Below are 20406 nucleotides of genomic sequence, written 5' to 3' on the forward strand. Positions count from 1 at the left end.
TATAATCCGACCTCTTTTTCTCATCTTTCAGGATACTTCAGGGGCTTATCTACAGCATTACAGAGTGCTGTAGATAAGCCCCTGATGCTGGTGGGCTTAGCTCATCTTTGATTTTGGGGGTGACAGGTTCACTTTAACAGATCCATGTGTTATATCTGTTCCATTTTTTGAGGATCAGAATCGCCCATTCCCTATATAGGCTATGTCACACAGAGAGGTTGGTTACTGGCTGCTTTCGTACTAGTCGTGACCAGCAGATGTCAGTAGAGTTAAGCAGTTAGGAAAACAGTCGCCTCTGCTTCATCTGGAAACACACAGGTGGAGCTCCACAGTAACGTGTGGCCGTCGTGTTATACAACTTTACACAGGTCAGAAGTTTTATGTGTAAAGAAGCCATAATATACAAAGGTTTTTCCAGGTAGCATTAATTTTAGATCTTGTGAACCCCTGCAGAAATAGTGCCCCTAGTGAAGCCCCCTAGGGTTCCTGCACAGTACAATTCCCCTTTCAGGGCCCCGATACAGTATGATGCCCCCATACACAGTATTGTGCCCCTCGTTATGCTTTGCTTATATTGTACAGCACTTTCATGACACTATTATCTCTGTCCCCATCGGGGCTTACAATTAGATTTCCTATCAGATCGTCTTTTGGCATGGGGGAGGAAACCGGAGAACATAGAGGAGACACGATGGTCAGATTTGGACTTAGGACCCCACCACTGCAAGACAACACCACTAAGCCCCATAGTGCCCCCCACGCATAGTATGAGGTTGTGTTGGATTGGGTTGCCTTATTCTGGACCTTATGATCGCCAATTATTCTTCCTACCTGCTTGTCCTGAATGGGGACATGAAGTCCTAATTGTCTTTACAGTTTCACATACTGTGTGACGTAGAACTTTTCTCACCAGCGTCTTAGTAATGGACCATCCTAAAGCTATGATGCCTTATGCCTTCACATCATGTCAATTACCCCCGCTTGGTCGGGAAAAATCTCCTGATGAACACGCTGAGCTTCTCTATAGTGCTCCACTAACCCAATGGAAAGTGTCTTTTTAAGCCTCCATGCACATTAAACTAAGGCCAGACGAGCCCAAGCTTGGCAGACAGTCTAATGTGATGTGGGTTCTCCCGACTCTCCCCAGCAGATGATGTCAGGGAGATAAGAAACCGGAATGTCTGATTTTGGACAGCCGATCCTTTAGAATAAGCCACTGCCAGAGGAGTTTGGCAGCGGCTTTCTCTTAGAGAACACATGAGCGCTCGGCACAGTGATGGGTCGGGAGAGATAGCTGGCATCCAAAGCATCGTTCGGCCTGCAGCTTTCTAAAGTATATGGGGGGCTTTAGACTCTGTAGGGTACTGTTATTTCTTACAATAGTATGCGGTAGCATTGGACAATGGGACCCTATAGATATATGCCCATACAGCAGGATGTGTCGCAGGCTTCTGACGAGGTATACATTGGGACCTTTTACCTGCCTATATGTCAATCGGGGGTCATTGAGATGATGTGAACAGAGCCATAGGTGTTCCCATATGAAGGAACAGCTTTCCAGGCTCTCTGATGTTTCCTTAGGGGATTCTTGAGCTTTTCTTCACATTCCGGGAATAACTTTAGGACAGCCAGAAATATTCTGCAGGCAGGTTTGTACTTGTGATCCAGAAACGGCATTTGTCTAATCTCTGGAGGAAGCGTATGATATTATGGTGTGTAAATCTGTTCAGCAATACCCTAAAGCCCTCAGTGTTCACTCTGATCAGCACGCTGCAGGGATGTTCTTTAGGTAAAGCATATAGGGACAGGCCATGTACATGTAATGATAGCAATAAAAATGCAAAATAAGGGAAATTCACAAAGTTTTGCATTAGACCAAATGAAACTCTCCAAATACATGTATGATTGAATCTTATCAAAGCGGAAACCTGCAACCTACAAAACCCAGCATATAGGACAGGCGGCGGATCTGTTATGTAGAGCTTGATGGGGTGGAAGTTTGGGTAAAACATTGGTCAGACTTGATGTCAGTTGTGGTCAGAGCAATACAGACATAGTCTAACTATCTTTTTCATGGTCTGACCTCCATTTTTCTGATATCAAGTTCCCAAAACTACATATTTAAATGTGTTGTTCACGCAGTAGTCAATAGACCGTGCAATACAGAGACTATAGGATGGTGCAACATTTTCAAAAAATTCTATCCCCATTTAACTGTATTTATGTAAAAAAAAAAAACTTTTGGAATTATAACATGTAGCTACCTGTAGCCAACACTAGAGGGCGCTAACTGCATACAGTTTTAGATTGAACTCAATTAAAGTCAGCATGCAGTAAGCTCCCTCTGGTGGTGACTACATGCAACTTCATACATTTATCCATGAAGAGTATTTGGAACTCTGTATAAGAAAAATGGAGCTGCGACCCCAATAAACCTATAGTAGCTAATTAATGATCAGCAAAGAATTTTAGATGTAAAAAGACATGACGATAATGTCACGCTATGATGGTCTTCGGTAAGGAATGGGGGCGTCAAACTGTTCCTAGAACTGGGACCCTAACTATCCCTGTCTCGGGGGTACTTTTGAAGGTAGAGAGGCCTGAGTCTCCAACTTTACAGTGCTTCTGTTAAACCCTGATCTGTCCCCTTTCCCACCCCAGAAGGCATGGGACAGAAATATAAGGTAAACAAGACACAAAGACAAAACAGGAATAACAGAAAGCAACAAACATAAATATATATATGGAAGGATAGCAATGTACTAGCCAAATGTGAATAGGACAATGAGGAAAGCATACATCCCAAAACAGCACGCAATAATCTCCATTTGCAACAACATCTCCAAGGAGCTAGGAAGCAGACCTTTCACTGGCAAGGCAGAGAAGGTCTGGCCAAATTTTATTGGGAGAGGTAATGACTAGATCAGAAGCAGCTGAAATAGAGCTGCAAGTTTCTGACCAGCATAGAAAAGGTCGATAACCTTTTCAGTACTAAAGGAAGCCAAATCCATTTCATATGAGACACAAACTCACAGGCTAAATGGAAGATCTGTGGATTCACAATACATAGTGATCTTCTAACCCCAGATCTCCCAGGAGGATGTGACAGATAAAAGGTGGATTTTAACTTTAATTCCTGTGCCCTTTCCCAAAGCTAAGGGAACCATGAACCGAATGGATAAAAGTGAGTCACTGACCTAAGGTAAAGGTTTGAGTGTTACTTGTCTTGCAGCCGCTTATCTCCATTAAGTACAACGAATCAGCGGATAAAATTAGTCTGGAACCAACTCCACTCCAACATCATCTACCAAAAAAGTGTCAGGGTGACTGTAGCGTAATGTGTATAGGGGGCCTTGAAAATCGTGTCAAAAAACTTCCTAGCATTCTTCTCCTGTTGCAGGAGCAATGACTGTGAGACTCTCTCCAGGGTCCTGAAATATCTGCAATGTTATAGTTCTCCAGTTCTTTAAGACGTTTTGCCATTAACGAGTTAATACACCCCAAAAAAATATTTACCAGTATGCATTATGCATACAATAGGAAATAACTTGCTGATCGCTGAGATCCCAAAAATCTGGCTTTGGAGCCCAGTCCTGCATAGAGTGCTTGGCCTCCATCAATGGAATAATAACCACTGCACTTACACCCCTTATTGATTTGAATAGGGGCAGATGTGCAGTACCCAACCGTGGCCAGTCGATGGAGCTGTGCTCCGCAGAGTGTCGCAGCACCCCCACGATCAGACATTAAAGGGTTTCTCTGCAGTCGCTCTGTGTATCACAAGCATGTCACGTCCCCCTGGAAGACCTGGAGTTAAATGGTTACATCACGTAATGAATCGCAGGTCTTCTTTAGAGATGGTGTGATTTGTGTCCCATATTAAATATATTTAGTTTCCTCTGGTGCTGAAGAGGTTAACGACCCTTTCTATGCTGGTCAGAAACATGCTGCTCCATTTCAGATGCTTCTTACTATAAATACTGTCCAGACCTTTTTGTCCCTGCTGGTGAAATATTTGTCTTCCTGTGCTGAATGCTAAAGCTAAGTCGTTGGAGTGGAGTTGTTGTAGTAGTGTTCTGTAGTTTGCTGTAGTCTGTGTGTGTTTATCTCCTGGTCCCTGTTCCCATTTAGTGTATTCTTCCCTGTTCCTATCCTCCTCCCTATTGTTGGTTAGTGCTTTTGTATGATAGAGGTTTTCTGTTATCTCTTTTTTATCTTTGTATCTTGTTTACATTACATTTCTGTCTCATGCCTCATGGGGTGGGGGAGGGAACAGATCAGGGTTTAATGGGAGCATAGTAAGGTCGGAGACTCGGGTTTCTCTTCCTTCAAGATTACCCCAGTGACAGTGTGACTGCAGACTTTTGAATCCTACCAACGCACGCTGCGAGGATTCGCCACTTTCTGAGCCGGCAACAGCGACAATGTATGTGAGCAAGGTCACGACCACTAGAAAGGAACTGCCCGGGAGTATGCATATTGCATATATCACCTCTATTCCCGGCTCAGAAACCGGCAGATCCTCGCAGCGCACAGTGTGCGCACTGGGGGGATTCAAAATTCTGCAGTCGCACACAGTGACTGCAGACTTTTCATTTTAGACCTGACAACCCCTTTAACCCCTTTCTGACATCTGACGTACTATCCCGTCAAGGTGGGGTGGGCCCGTATGACCACCGACGGGATAGTACGTCATACGCGATCGGCCGCGCTCACGGGGGGAGCGTGGCCGATCGCGGCCGGGTGTCAGCTGCATATCGCAGCTGACATCCGGCACTATGGCACATTAACCCCCGGCACACCGCGATCAAACATGATCGCGGTGTGCCGGCGGTATAGGGAAGCATCGTGCAGGGAGGGGGCTCCCTGCGGGCTTCCCTGAGACCCCCGGAGCAACGCGATGTGATCGCGTTGCTCCGAGGGTCTCCTACCTCCCTCCTCGCCGCAGGTCCCGGATCCAAGATGGCCTCGGCATCCGGGTCCTGCAGGGAGGGAGGTGGCTTACCGAGTGCCTGCTCAGAGCAGGCGCCGGTAAGCCTGCAGCCCTGCACAGCAGATCGCCGATCTGACAGAGTGCTGTGCACACTGTCAGGTCACCGATCTGTAATGTCCCCCCTGGGACAAAGTAAAAAAGTAAAAAAAAAAAAATTCCCACATGTGTAAAAAAATAAATAAAAAATAAATTCCTAAATAAAGAAAAAAAAATATTATTCCCATAAATACATTTCTTTATCTAAATTTAAAAAAAAAAACAATAAAAGTACACATATTTAGTATCGCCGCGTCCGTAACGACCCAACCTATAAAACTGCCCCACTAGTTAACCCCTTCAGTAAACACCGTGAGGAAAAAAAAAAAACGAGGCAAAAAACAACGCTTTATTACCATACCGCCGAACAAAAAGTGGAATAACACGCGATCAAAAAGACAGATATAAATAACCATGGTACCGCTGAAAACGTCATCTTGTCCCACAAAAAATGAGCCGCCATACAGCATCCTCAGCAAAAAAATAAAAAAGTTATAGTCCTGAGAATAAAGCGATACCAAAATAATTATTTTTTCTATAAAATAGCTTTTATCGTATAAAAGCGCCAAAACATAAAAAAAGATATAAATGAGGTATCGCTGTAATCGTACTGACCCGAAGAATAAAACTGCTTTATCAATTTTTACCAAACCGGAACGGTATAAACGCCTCCCCCAAAAGAAATTCATAAATAGCTGGTTTTTGATCATTCTGCCTCACAAAAATCGGAATAAAAAGCGATCAAAAAATGTCATGTGCCCGAAAATGTTACCAATAAAAACGTCAACTCGTCCTGCAAAAAACAAGACCTCACATGACTCTGTGGACTCAAATATGGAAAAATTATAGCTCTCAAAATGTGGTAACGCAAAAAATATTTTTTGCAATAAAAAGCGTCTTTCAGTGTGTGACAGCTGCCAATCATAAAATTCCGCTAAATAACCCGCTATAAAAGTAAATCAAACCCCCCTTCATCACCCCCTTAGTTAGGGAAAAATAAAAAAATAAAAAAAATGTATTTATTTCCATTTTCCCATTAGGGTTAGGGCTAGGGTTAGGGCTAGGGTTAGGGGTAGGGTTATTGCTAGGGTTAGGGTTAGGGCTAGGGTTAGGGTTATTGCTAGGGTTAGGGCTAGGGTTAGGGTTATTGCTAGGGTTAGGGCTAGGGTTAGGGTTAGGGCTAGGGTTGGGGCTAGGGTTAAGGCTACAGTTAGGGTTGGGGCTAAAGTAAGGGTTAGGGTTTGGATTACATTTACGGTTGGGAATAGGGTTGGGATTAGGGTTAGGGGTGTGTCAGGGTTAGGGGTGTGGTTAGGGTTACCGTTGGGATTAGGGTAAGGGGTGTGTTTGGATTAGGGTTTTAGTTATAATTGGGGGGTTTCCACTGTTTAGGCACATCAGGGGCTCTCCAAACGGGACATGGCATCCGATCTCAATTCCAGACAATTCTGCGTTGAAAAAGTAAAACAGTGCTCCTTCCCTTCCGAGCTCTCCCGTGTACCCAAACAGGGGTTTACCCCAACATATGGGGTATCGGCGTACTCAGGACAAATTGGACAACATCTTTTGGGGTCCAATTTCTCCTGTTACCCTTGGGAAAATACAAAACTGGGGGCTAAAAAATAAGTTTTGTGGGAAAAAAAGATTTTTTATTTTCACGGCTCTGCGTTGTAAACTGTAGTGAAACACTTGGGGGTTCAAAGTTTTCACAACACATCTAGATAAGTTCCTTGGGGGGTCTAATTTCCAATATGGGGTCACTTGTGGGGGGATTCTACTGTTTGGGTACATCAGGGGCTCTGCAAATGCAACGTGACGCCTGCAGACCAATCCATTTAAGTCTGCATTCCAAATGGCGCTCCTTCCCTTCCGAGCTCTGCCATGTGCCTAAACAGTGGTTTACACCCACATATGGGGTATCAGCGTACACAGGACAAATTGTACAACAACTTTTGGGGTCCAATTTATTATGTTACCCTTGTAAAAATACAAAGCTGGGGGCTAAAAAATCATTTATGTGAAAAAAAAGAGGAATTTTTATTTTCACGGCTCTGCGTTATAAACTGTAGTGAAACACTTGGGGGTTCAAAGCTCTCAAAACACATCTAGATAAGTTCCTTAGGGGGTCTACTTTCCAAAATGGTGTCACTTGTGGGGGGTTTTAATGTTTAGGCACATCAGGGGCTCTCCAAACGCAACATGGCGCCCCATCTTAATTCCAGTCAATTTTGCATTGAAAAGTAAAATAGCGCTCCTTTCCTTCCGAGCTCTGCTATGCGCCCAAACAGTGGTTTACCCCCACATATGGGGTATCGTCGTACTCAGGACAAATTGCACAACAACTTTTGTGGTCTAATTTCTTCTCTTACCCTTGGGAAAATTAAAAAATGGGGGCGAAAAGATCATTTTTGTGAAAAAATATAATTTTTTATTTTTACGGCTCTGCATTATAAACTTCTGTGAAGCACTTGTTGGGTCAAAGTGCTCAACACACATCTAGATAAGTTCCTTAAGGGGTCTACTTTCCAAAATGGTGTCACTTGTGGGGGGTTTCAATGTTTAGGCACATCAGGGGCTCTCCAAACGCAACATGGCATCCCATCTCAATTCCAGTCAATTTTGCATTGAAAAGTCAAATGGCGCTCCTTCCCTTCCGAGCTCTGCCCTGCGCCCAAACAATGGTTTACACCCACATATGGGGTATCGTCGTACTCAGGACAAATTGCACAACAACTTTGGGGTCCATTTTCTCCTGTTACCCTTGGTAAAATAAAACAAATTGGAGCTGAAATAAATTTTGTGTGAAAAAAAGTTAAATGTTCATTTTTATTTAAACATTCCAAAAATTTCTGTGAAACACCTGAAGGGTTAATAAATTTCTTGAATGTGGTTTTGAGCACCTTGAGGGGTGCAGTTTTTAGAATGGGGTCCCACTTGGGTATTTTCTGTCATATAGACCCCTCAAAATGACTTCAAATGAGATGTGGTCCCTAAAAAAAAATGGTGTTGTAAAAATGAGAAATTTCTGGTCAACTTTTAACCCTTATAACTCCCTAACAAAAAAAATTTGGTTCCAAAATTGTGCTGATGTAAAGTAGACATGTGGGAAATGTTACTTATTAAGTATTTTGCGTGACATATGTCTGTGATTTAAGGGCATAAAAATTCAAAGTTGGAAAATTGCGAAATTTTCAAAATTTTCGCCAAATATCCATTTTTTTCACAAATAAACGCAAGTTATATCGAAGAAATTTTACCACTATCATGAAGTACAATATGTCACGAGAAAACAATGTCAGAATCGCCAAGATCCGTTGAAGCGTTCCAGAGTTATAACCTCATAAAGGGACAGTGGTCAGAATTGTAAAAATTGGCCTGGTCATTAACGTGCAAACCACCCTTGGGGGTGAAGGGGTTAATGATCTATCCTAAGGATAGGCCATTAATGTTAAAGTCCTGGACAACCCCTTTAATGGAGTATAGGCTAAGCATGAGCAATCGCTATTATGTTCTCTGTACTCTAGTGCTGCAGGATGCTGCTTGGTCAGTAGACATGAGTTTAGCCATAGAGTCTAGTTGCTTGGGGAGCGCACTATGATGGCACCATGAATTTTGCATCCACATCCATCAGAGAACAATCATTTGCAGCGTGAGATGAAAATCACCAAAATGTAAGTTTATTTTGTAAAAACAACGGCCGTTGAGGAATGTCAACACAAAACTGATACTCTGCAGATTTCACCCTGTTGTAATGCAAATCCGCAGAATTTCCTCAATTAAACGATCAGTGATTTTAAATATTGTACGAGAAATCAGCTTTCCATGTACTGATTTCCTTGTGAGCTTGTCACTGTGCATATAGTCAACAAACAATCTCAGAACAGCAGTGTAAAGCATGGGGGACTGACAAGACAATAGTCAGAATGGGTTTTGTTTTCCAACCTTTATTTATCAATGCAGTTAATAAAGTCACAGATCAAACCTACAGAGGAGCAGAAGTGAAAAAAGCCGCCATTACGGGTACAGGGCATCTATTGCCATCTTGTGTTCAGCCTTAGCAAGTGCAATTAGCCTACTGCTCGATCGTTGTGGCAGATAAGGTCCTGAGAGAAGATAAGTCACTCATACATCAGGGCATTAGTATTTTCTAGGGGGGATACTCTGGGGCATTATTTATTTAAGGGGGCACTCAGAGGGCGAAATTACTGGGTTAGCTGTTGTAACACTGGCCGTGCCTCCGAATAATCGGTACATGTCGCGCACAGTAGTCCACATCCTAAAACTTGATTTCATTTATACCCACATTATTGCTTCCCTGATAAAGAGATACTGTATATTTTTATTTATACTTATGCACAGATCCTGCAGTTTTCTTGTCTCGTCTTAGTTCCACCTTACATTGGTGACGTTACTGGACAGGTCGGATCTTCATCTCTGAGAACCTATATGAGTAGTGATAGCCCTTCCCGTAGGCCCAGTTTATGCCATCGGCATAGGAGTCGTGCTGCCCTCCCTGATAGGGACCATTCAGGTTTGAGTGGTGGCAGTTTCCATACCACCAGCCTCCTTTGTATAAGGAAGCGCAGTTACTTGCTGACGAATCCTTATCCTTTGTGGAAAATGGCATATCGGCGTGAACATCCATACCATTACCTGGAAAAAAAGTCAACACCGGCGTCATGAATGATTGTGAATCTAGATCAAGTCTTTAAGGAAAATGTTGTCATTGGCACATGGTACAAATGTGACTTTCCATCCACAGTAATGACCATTTTCTAACTACTGGTATTCAAGGTTAGTATGTGAACATAGAAATGGATAGAGCTATGGACCCTCACAGAAAAGCACTAATGCCTGTAAATTAAGTGTAGGCACTATAAAGGGCCCTTGTCAAGCCCACCCCCAACAGAACAGGAGATTGTCATCTCGTATATTTATGGCATATTCACAGTATATGCCATAAGGTTGTCACGGCATTGTTGCAGGATATCCTCGGGCTAGGGGCTCCTTCCCTATCCATAAAGCTAGGGGTGCTCTACCTCTCTTATCTCCCCGGATTACTTTAGATGGTGAAGATGCCAGGGCCACATGCTTTACTGAGCTCCTGAATCAGCCCTAATCTGTTCTCTCCTCCACCCAAGGAAGTGGGGAGATGTAGTGTATAAGAATACATAAACCAGACTAACAAGGGAAGTCATACAGGGATAAATTAAAATACCATTCATACAAACATGCACTCACAAACAACAGAGTGGAACACTGGAAAGTAAAGGAAGGAAAAACCAAATAGCAGAGGATGAGGATATGCACACAGACAAATCACCAAGGAACAGTTTTTTAACAGCACTCCAAACGCCTGCTCAAACAACCAAAATCTCCAGCACCTGAACCAGGCAGTATTAAACTAACACTGTCAATCCCTGATTGCTGGAGGCGCGTGTATATAGTAGAGGGGAGTGGCAAACACTGAACAGCTGAGACCATCAAAGCAGGAAAGTTCCAGGGGCTCTCAATTGAACAATATTAACCCATGTATTGCTAGCAGAAACTTTCACCATTTAAAATGAAGGTGAAGTGTTTCTAATTAGTGCAGGAGTACGTGAAATCAGAGATTGCAGTCTTCTGGCCCCTCTCTGTCGCGGTAAAGGAGAGACAAAGGCTGGAGCTACATGGCAACTATAGCCGTGACACATATTGCATAGCCAAAAAATGCGTAAAAGGATTTGTAGGACCAACAACCTGGTTCATGGTGCCCAAGACTACCAACATTCTCTTGCCTGCTCGATCATCGATGCTTCTTCTGATTAGTAAGCTCAGTGCATGCATGATGTCACAGGTGCGTCTACTAAAAGAAGAAGCATCAGGGATACTGGAAGCCAGGAGGAGGTTCACATTGGTCTTGTCTGGCCTACAGGGACTACTCATGTGACCAAGATTCTGGAAAATTTTTGCACCACATCATATTGCAAGTGAATGGGGTTGCACTGGGACCCGCTAGGTAGCCCAAAAAGCAAATTGCAAAAAATGCAACCGATTCCAATTTTTGTAGACATACTTGTCGCGGTGCATTGTGGGTCACAATACAACTCTAATCACTTGTACTATGCTACGGTGCAGCAACAGCCTATAACAATCTGTCACCTGTGTTATGGTCATAACCGCCATCTAGCCCCTGACTAAATGTTAGATGAAAGTCCCACAGTTAAATTCTAAAACAGTGCCCCTTATTCAACAGTTGTGACTAGAGGTGGCCACCATGGCGCCTTCCAACCAGTACCAAAAATTACTTGGCAAGTAATTGATATGCCATAAATGTAGCAGATTAAATAAAACGTTGATGGCCTCTCTTTGTGTGACCTGGAGTCCTCATGGTCTGTGTAGCTCATGGAAATAACTATCTGAGATTATAGGCCAGCCCGTTGTGCTGCAGAACAGACATGAACAGCAATGCAATATCCACTGAAGTATAAGGGTCATGTCACAATCAAAGGGTCAGACCACCACTTATCATGTATTGATGTTATCAAGGATGATCCAATGTTGTCATTTTCTGCAATGGCAGATCCAATCACACAAACAAAGAAAAAATCTGTCCAATTAAAAGATAAAAATGTGGCACTGGGCAACTTTAGACAGAAGGCAAAATAATTTCCCCAATGTCCTATGCCTTTGGCAACACTTGGACAGTAGGCTTTAAAGTTGAAAGTGTTGTCAGGGGGCGAACATATTCGGCTACTAAAAAAAATTACATGGTTTGAGTCCTAAAAATCATTGTTTCATAGCCTTACTGGAGATATCCAAAGCTTTATAGTCCCCCGCCGCATATCAGTGATTTGCCACCCTATCTTACCTGCGTTTCCTTCTTTGAAATCTCCAAGTATCAACTTATAATTTTCATCCTCTCCCAAAACCTGGAAAGATGCATACTTGGCATAATGCTGCAGCTTCTCAAAATCTTTCAGGTCAATCCGCATTTCCCATGTACCTGTGGAAAGAGGTTGGTAAATGTCAGTGAACTAAATACTGGTATGTTTGGGGCCACATGGTGACTTCAGCCGCGACACAGGTCACACCGCCAAAGATCACTTAAAGCCTATTGAGCTCCAAGGTGCTTGCTTGAGTGTTGATCTATTGAGACGCTTCCGAGAACCCCGATCAGTGGGAGGTCTCCACAGTGGGGTTTCCAGCCATCGTATATCACTTATTCTGTGGATAGGTGATGAACATTCTTCATGGAATGGATTAGCTGCCGGAGTGGGTCCCTGAATTTAGAATGCCAGCAATCATCGAAGGGTTATTTTCATGGTGGCTGTACAGGAGCACTTCCACACCCCTCTTCTGCCTGCTAGGGGGTGGTGTACTCCTGAATAATATTTTGGACCAGGGGCAATGTTGCACCATTATCCCGAACTGTATACTCTCTAATGCAGCTAGCAGAGGAATCTTTGTGTCTTCAGGATCAGAGGAGATGAGGGGCACTGATCCAAAGATCCGGCCAGCTTCAGAGTAGTGCTCGTAAATCCTACATTCCTTGCCTAGGAAACCAGACACCTCTGATACATTGCAGCTTTTAAAAACGAAGGGGATTCTTTAATAAAAGGTAAATCACAAATTTGCTTGCTTTAACAAATACCTTGCAATTTTACCCACTGATCATGATCATGATGAGACAACCTGTCACGGGTTTGCTATGACAGAGAGGGGCCAGAAGACCGAGGTGTCTGATTTTACATACTCCTGCACTAATTACAAGCAGGTCACCATCATATTAAACAGTGCAGGCTTCTGCTAGCATTGCAGGGGTTAATCTTTTCAGTTGTATCTCCTGGAGCTTTCCTACTTAGGTGGTCTCAGCTGTTCAGTGTTGACCACTCCCCTCTGCTATATATACTGGCTTCTAGCAAGCTGGGATTGCCAGTGTTACTTTCATACTGCCTGGTTCTGGAGCTGGAGGTGTTGATTGTTTGTGGAGGCATTTTGGAGTGTTTTTCAGGACACTGTTGCTTGGTGATTTGCCTGTGTACATATTCTCATCGTTTTCTATTTGATTTTTCCTCCTTTACTTCCCAGTCTACCACTCTGTTGTTTGTGAGTGAATATTTGAATGATTGTTTTTTTTATTTAACCATGTATGTCTTCCCTTGTTAGTTTGGTTTGTGTATCCATATACACTACAACTCCCCCACTTCCCTGGGTGGGAGAGGGGACAGAAAAGGGCTGATTTAGGAGCTCAGCAAGGCATGTGGCCCCTTTAACTCTATGTAAGGAATTTAAAGCTCTTTATTGGAAAAAAAATAGCTCTGACACCTTCAATCAATTATACACTGCTCAAAAAACTAAAAGGGAACACTTAAACAATGCAAGGGAACTCCAAGTCAATCACACTTCTGTTAAATCAACTTGTCCAGTTATGAAGCAACACCGATTGTGAATCAATTTCTCCTGCTATTGTGCAAATGGAACAGGCAACAGGTAGAAATGATAGGCAATTAGCAAGACAGCCCACTATAAAGGAATGGTTCTGCAGGGGGTGACCACAGACCATTTCTCTGTTCTCATCCTTTTTGGCTGTTGTTTTGGTCACTTTTGCATTTTGTCATTGCTCTCACCCCTAGAGGTACAGTAGCATGAGGTAGTGTCTACAACCCACTGAAGTTGCTCAGGTAGTGCAGCTCATCCAGGACGGCACTTCAATGTGAACTGAGGCAAGAAAGGTGGCTGTGTCTGTCAGCACAGTGTCCAGAGTATGGATCGGATACCAGTAGACGGTCCAGTACACCAGGAGAAGTGGAGGGGGCCGTAGGAGGGCAACATCCCAGCAGCAGGACTGCTACCTCCTCCTTTGTGCAAGGAGGAACAGGAGGAGCAGTGTCAGAGCCCTGCAAAATGACCTCCACAAGCCACTAACATCCATGTGTCAGCTCAAACTGTCAGAAACAGACTCCATGAGGACAGTATGATGGCCCGACGTCTACAAGTGGGTATTGGGCTTACAGCCCAACACTGTGCAGGGCGATTGGCATTTGCAGAGAACACCAAGATTTGCCGATTTGACATTATTTGTCACCCTGTGCTTTTTACGTATGAGGGCAGGTCCACACTGAGCAGATGTGACAGAGTCTGGAGACATCGTGGACATCATTCTTCTGCTAGCAACATCCTCCAGCATGACCAGTTTCACAGTGGGTCAGTAATGGTGTTGGGAGGCATTTCTTTGGGGTGCCGCACAGCACTCCATGTGCTAGTAAGAGGTACCCTAACTGCCATTAGGTACCAGGATGAGATCCTCAGACCCATTGTGAGACCATTTGCAGGTGTAGTGGGCGCTGGGTTCCTTCTGATGCATGACAATGCCAGACCTCATGTGGCTGGAGTGTGTCAGCAGTTCCTGCATGAAGAAGGGTGTCAGCAGATCCTGCATGATGAAGGCTGAAGTGTGTCAGCAGTTCCTGCATGATGAAGGCATAATAATAATAATAATAATTTTATTTATATAGTGCCAACATATTCCGCAGCGCTTTACAACTTATAGAGGGGACTTGTACAGACAATAGACATTACAGCATAACAGAAATCACAGTTCAAAACAGATACCAGTAGGAATGAGGGCCCTGCTCGCAAGCTTACAAACTATGAGGAAAAGGGGAGACACGAGAGGTGGATGGTAACAATTGCTTTAGTTATTTGGACCAGCCATAGTGTAAGGCTCAGGTGTTCATGTAAAGCTGCATGAACCAGTTAACTGCCTAAGTATGTAGCAGTACAGACACAGAGGGCTATTAACTGCATAAAGTGTATGAGAAGATGATGCGAGGAACCTGATTATGTTTTTTTTTATTTATTTATTTTTTTTATTAGGCCACACAGGAATAGTTAGGTTAATGCGTTGAGGCGGTAGGCCAGTCTGAACAAATGCGTTTTTAGGGCACGCTTAAAACTGTGGGGATTGGGGATTAATTGTATTAACCTAGGTAGTGCATTCCAAAGAATCGGCGCAGCACGTGTAAAGTCTTGGAGACGGGAGTGGGAGGTTCTGATTATTGAGGATGCTAACCTGAGGTCATTAGCAGAGCGGAGGGCACGGTAGGGTGGTAGACTGAGACCAGAGAGGAGATGTAGGGTGGTGCTGAGCCACGGAGTGCTTTGTGGATGAGGGTAGTAGTTTTGTACTGGATTCTGGAGTGGATGGGTAGCCAGTGTAATGACTGGCACAAGGTAGAGGCATCGGTGTAACGGTTGGTGAGGAATATGATCCTGGCAGCAGCATTCAGGACAGATTGGAGCGGGGAGAGTTTGGTTAAGGCATTGATGCTATGGACTGGCCTGCCCGTTCCCCAGATCTGAATCCAATCGAGCACATCTGGGATATCATGTGTCGTTCCATCCACCAACGCCACGTTGGACCACAGACTGTCCGTTAGTTGGCAGATGCTTTAGTCCAGGTCTGGGAGGAGATCCCTCAGGAGACCATCCGCCGCCTCATCAGGAACATGCCAAGGAGTTGTAGGGAGATCATACAGGCATGTGGAGGCCACACACACTACTGAGCATCATTTCCTTGTCTTGAGGCATTTCCACTGAATTTGGATCAGCCTGTAATTTGCACTTTGATTTTGAGTTTAGTTCCAAATCTAGATGTTCATGGCAAATTAATTTTGATTTACATTCATCATTTTTAGGTTTTATTGTTCCCAGCACATTCCACTATGTAATTAATAAAGATTTGCAACTGGAATATTTAATTCAGTGATATCTAGGATGTAGGATTTTAGTGTTCCCTTTAATTTTTTTTTTTTAGCAGGGTATTAATAAATTAAATTTGAACATAGTAATACCATTTTATGTAAGAAAACGTCACCTGATGATGTCAACATATGAAGATTCTCATTTCCCAGCCAAAATTCATTCAGACGACTGCCGAATCCGTTCTTGTATGAATTCCAGTCCCGGAAAAAGTCAACTGAGCCATCCCATCGCCTCTGGAAAACCTGGACACCATACAGGTATACATTATCTCAACATGACCAATAGATATATTTTGCCTGTAAAGCCGTACTGCACTTACGATCCAGCCTCCTCCGTCAGTATGCATATCACACAGAACCTTCAGGCTCTTCTGGCCCGCTGGGTTTATTGTGTACCAGTCACTTAGGACTTCACCTTGGTCCATTAATTCTTTGCAGTTTTTTGCAGCTGGGAGGAATAGACAGATGATGAGGTTACCTTTACCTGCTCAGCACATCTAGTGCACCTGGATAATGGCTCCCCTATAGAGAGTTTTTTTTCCCCATCTTCATAGATGGGTATTGTTGGATAGAGCTTATAAATACAAGCACTTTTTCAATTTACTGCTTATTAACATTTTCAGTAGTTTTTGAGATATTAACACTTTTAATTGTGGTTGCCCAGGAGACCGACCACCGCTGTTGCCTAGCTTGTAAGTTCCAGGCAGAAGCTAGACGGGGCTAGGAGGTAACAGCGCTCTCCAGAAATCCTGGCCAGCTTTGAAAGTGCTTTACACGTTCAATAGAAATGAGCTTGTAAGCAGTGCACATGTTCTGCTGTCTAGAAGTTGTGGTCGGTCTCCATGGCAATAGAATGTAAACAAAAGAAAAGTGTTAATATCTCAAGAACGGCTGAAAATTTTAATAAGCAGTAAATGGCAAAATTGATTGCAATTACGAGCTCTATCTGGCAATATCCAATTATGGAGAAGGGAAAAAACACTTTAACCGTCTGACTACGCAAGGTAGTTGGAGCTATGTATCAGAAATATATGTGATCACAAAATATATAAATATTCTACCGTAGTAAATTAAAGACACAGAATTCCAACTTATAACTGACGGAGAAAGGTGGACATAAATGTAAAGTGGCTTCCACCCACTTAATAAACACTAAGCGATCATAGGACTCATGCCCTATAGTAGCTGCCTGCCCTTCCTCTATGAAAATCACAATGTCTAAAAGTATATTGGGCAATGTCCCCGGTATCATCACCCTGAAGGTTAGTCTACTTACCATACACAGAATCTGAAAAAGCTTCACCTTTTTCTCCTATTTGGAAGAAAATAAGATTTAATGAGGCCAGCAATTCATTCAAACATTGTCCCAATGTTAGAGGAGGGTTATCAACCCCATGTAAACCCAAAAGTCAGATTTAGCACCAATTTTGCTCATAAATTAGAATGAAGAGCTTGTGATAAAAAAACAATGTGCTCCCCCCAGAGATATACAGTATATATAGTACTATAAAGCATCTTTGGGGACTTTATTTTCTTAAATGCAAGTATTTGATGTTAAAAATCATTTTTGCAATAAGGTTTCATTACAAATTTTGCACCATTTGACATGTGCAAGTTCGTTGTTTCCCAGCACATTCAACTTTGATGTGGTCTGTGGTCATAAATCAGTTGAGATGAACCCTGAAAAAGAAAGTTAAGAATTAAAAACTCTCATGTTAGAGTGTCAGAACAAGCTCACTGACCGATTCTCAGTTAACTCATTCTACAGCCAGCAATAGAGAGAACACTACCAAAGGCAAATGGTGCAAATTTTTTTAATGAAACCCAATTGCAAAAATGATTTTTAGCCCTAAATGCATACATTGTAAGAAAAAAAATAGTCTCCAAAGGTTGGAAACCCCTTTTAAGAGGGACTTTTGTTTTCTGAACACATTGGCCTATAAAGTATAAACTCTACAGTGGAACTCATATCATAGATAATAGTAGTTCTTCATAGCAGCCAAACAGGAAAAAAATAACATGAAATATGATTGGCTGTTGCTGTCCTGAGTGGTGCAGAAATGTGGTGCAGTTTCCCATAGCATCCAATTAGATTTCAGCTGTCACTTTTCCAAGCGACCTGATTGGTTGCTCTACTTTGCCTTTGCAAACATTTTTTATAAATACCCCCCAAAATATTGGAATTACTAAATGTCTTACCTTTTTGTCCCATTTCGCCTTTGGAACCTTTAACACCTAAATCACAGCACAATATATATGTGTTAAAACAGTCTCATGGTTCATAACTAATTTGAGAGCTATCTCAATGTACGGTAGTCCATAAGATGGGAATAAAAAAAATACTAAAATTTCCTATAAAATTACACGTGGAAATATATGAAATTATTTACAACTGGGTGTTACCATTCCCTTTGCCAAGTAGATGTGTCCTTACATAATGGTAATGCCCCATTGTCAATGTATTCATAGATTTCCAAGAGGAATAACAGAGGTTTTAGTATTTCCAAAAACAGACAAGTCAGGAGAACTGTCAGCTTTTCTTTAGTGTGTTTTAAAGCTTGACAGTCAAAATGTAACCTATATTTTGCAAAGAGATCTGCAAGGCAAAATTGTGAACATTTAAAGAGATTTTTTGGTTTTGGAAAACCCATGTCCTCCAGCTGCTGTTTGCTTTAAAAAAAAAAAAAAAAAAAAAAGGAAAAAAAAATGAAAAACACTTTGCTCACCCTCCCCAGGTCCAGTGCTAGGATTCCACCTCTGTTTCGGGGGTCTGTTATTTTCTGTAGTGCAACAGTGCTGCAGCCAATAACCGAGCTCAGCCATAGTTGACTGCATGAGCTGCGAAGAGCCGCCAAGCGCACTGATTGGCTGCAGTGTTGTTAATGTGACTACAATATTGCTGACAATAACAGCCATCAGGAGCAGAGGCGCAGACTTGATACTGAGCGGTCCTGGAGGTGGGGGCCCCTTTATATCAGATATTTATGGCAAAACGTGTGAATAATGAAAAAATTGTGTACAACCCCTTTTTATTTAGATTTAGTGTAAATTATAGCTTAGTACTTACCCTCTACACCCGGAGGACCAGACTTTCCTGGGATGCCCTGAAGACCTTTCTCTCCTGAAATTTTCAGGATATAGATTTATAAAGATGTAAAAGTAACAAAATCTCAGACAAAATCATTTACTACATTTCAGATTGGGCAAAAGGAAAGGAGCAGTCCCCTATTACACAACACTTCTGACAAACCCTTCATAAGTCAGGAGAATCAAAGCTATTGTGACAAAGTCACTGGTAAAGTACTGGAGGGGAGATATGTGTCACTGTGCTTTATAGTAGAAAATAGCGTGTGCACTACTGGTCAAATGGTGCTAAGGTAGGCTCCCACACCTTAATCCAAATAAAGAAAAAACCTAGCACTCAACTGATGCTTATGTGCAAATTTTATTGTAGTACCCAAAAACGTTTCGGTCCCTCAAGCGGACCTTCATCAGTTACGTACTAAACTGAAGCTCGGGCATAAGAGACAATATTGTCTCAGGGCACTTGACACCGCGTCTGACAGCAGCACATCACGCCTGATCCTCCACAGCATTCTATCCAGTACAGCGTTCTGCCAAGACGCTGCAGGTACAAGTGCCCTGAGACAATATTGTCTCTTATGCCCGAGCTTCAGTTTAGTACGTAACTGATGAAGGTCCGCTTGAGGGACCGAAACGTTTTTGGGTACTACAATAAAATTTGCACATAAGCATCAGTTGAGTGCTAGGTTTTTTCTTCACTGTGCTTTATGGCGCCAGTTATGTGAAACCCAGAGTATTTTCCTCCAGCACACTAAGTGCCGTGAGGGGTTAAGCTAATTTTCATAATGGGCTTGCTTTTATGTGGACATCCATAGAGTGGGTGGGAGGATGTCCACCTTATCTCCAGCCCAGGGTGTGGTCTGGGGCTTAAATAGCTGGGCTCCAGAGGCAGTCTTGATTCAGCAGGACTGGAGGAAGGACTTCGAGTGGTTTGTGTCCTGAGGAGGAAAAGATTGAACCTGTGTTGCTCCAGAGCGGTCTGCTACCCGAAAACGTATAGACTGTGTTACAGCATTTTGTTTTCTTTGTTGTTTTCCTGTTTTTGCCTGAAGGACTGTGTTTACTTTCCCCTTCATGTTGGTTTATGCCACCATATAATAAACCAACCCAAGATTTAAAGAGACAGTGTTCCTGTTTTTTACCTCCACGTACCGCTGAGTGAGTTGAACTACCACACTATGTATCAGCATGAAGAATTAGTGTAGGTAACTATCTAACTGTGACAAAAAGGTACAAAAATGTAAAGAAGAACTAAACTTTGTTTAATTCAATTGTTGATCAGTTTTTGCAAAATTATGAATCTTTGTAATGTGCTCCATTACCTTGTCTTGCTTCCTTTTCTATTGATCTCCTTGTTGAAAGGGTTGTTTTATATGTCTTCTTCATGCACTTAGAGCAGCTGTTTTGAAATGCAAGTTTAGCAAGTATCCATTCCCCTGTGTCAACTCCTCTGTTCCCCTTCCCTATGCCGGAGTACAGATATTTGCTAGACTACCGGTTGAAAATAGCTATATGAGCAAGACAGATAAAACAGCCCTTAAAGCATGA

At 42.7% G+C, this 20406-nt stretch overlaps 2 protein-coding genes across 2 annotated transcripts in view; both read right to left on the minus strand.

The window, feature by feature from the left end:
• Nucleotides 1–20406, minus strand: part of PFKFB1 (6-phosphofructo-2-kinase/fructose-2,6-biphosphatase 1) — a 724603-nt gene that overhangs the window by 432583 nt on the left and 271614 nt on the right. The window lies entirely within an intron of this gene.
• LOC143805013 (ficolin-1-B-like) overlaps nt 8967–20406 on the minus strand; it is an 86718-nt gene continuing 75278 nt past the window's right edge. The window contains exons 3-9 of the mRNA XM_077283744.1: nt 18842–18895; nt 17974–18009; nt 17051–17086; nt 16095–16222; nt 15888–16017; nt 11880–12014; nt 8967–9682 (exon numbers count right to left, since the gene is read on the minus strand). Coding sequence (XP_077139859.1) covers nt 9438–9682; nt 11880–12014; nt 15888–16017; nt 16095–16222; nt 17051–17086; nt 17974–18009; nt 18842–18895 — 764 coding nt within the window. The 3' untranslated portion in view covers nt 8967–9437. The remainder of the gene's footprint in view (nt 9683–11879; nt 12015–15887; nt 16018–16094; nt 16223–17050; nt 17087–17973; nt 18010–18841; nt 18896–20406) is intronic.

Source organism: Ranitomeya variabilis, chromosome 2 (genome assembly GCF_051348905.1).
Source record: "Ranitomeya variabilis isolate aRanVar5 chromosome 2, aRanVar5.hap1, whole genome shotgun sequence".
Taxonomy (NCBI): Eukaryota; Metazoa; Chordata; class Amphibia; order Anura; family Dendrobatidae; genus Ranitomeya; species Ranitomeya variabilis.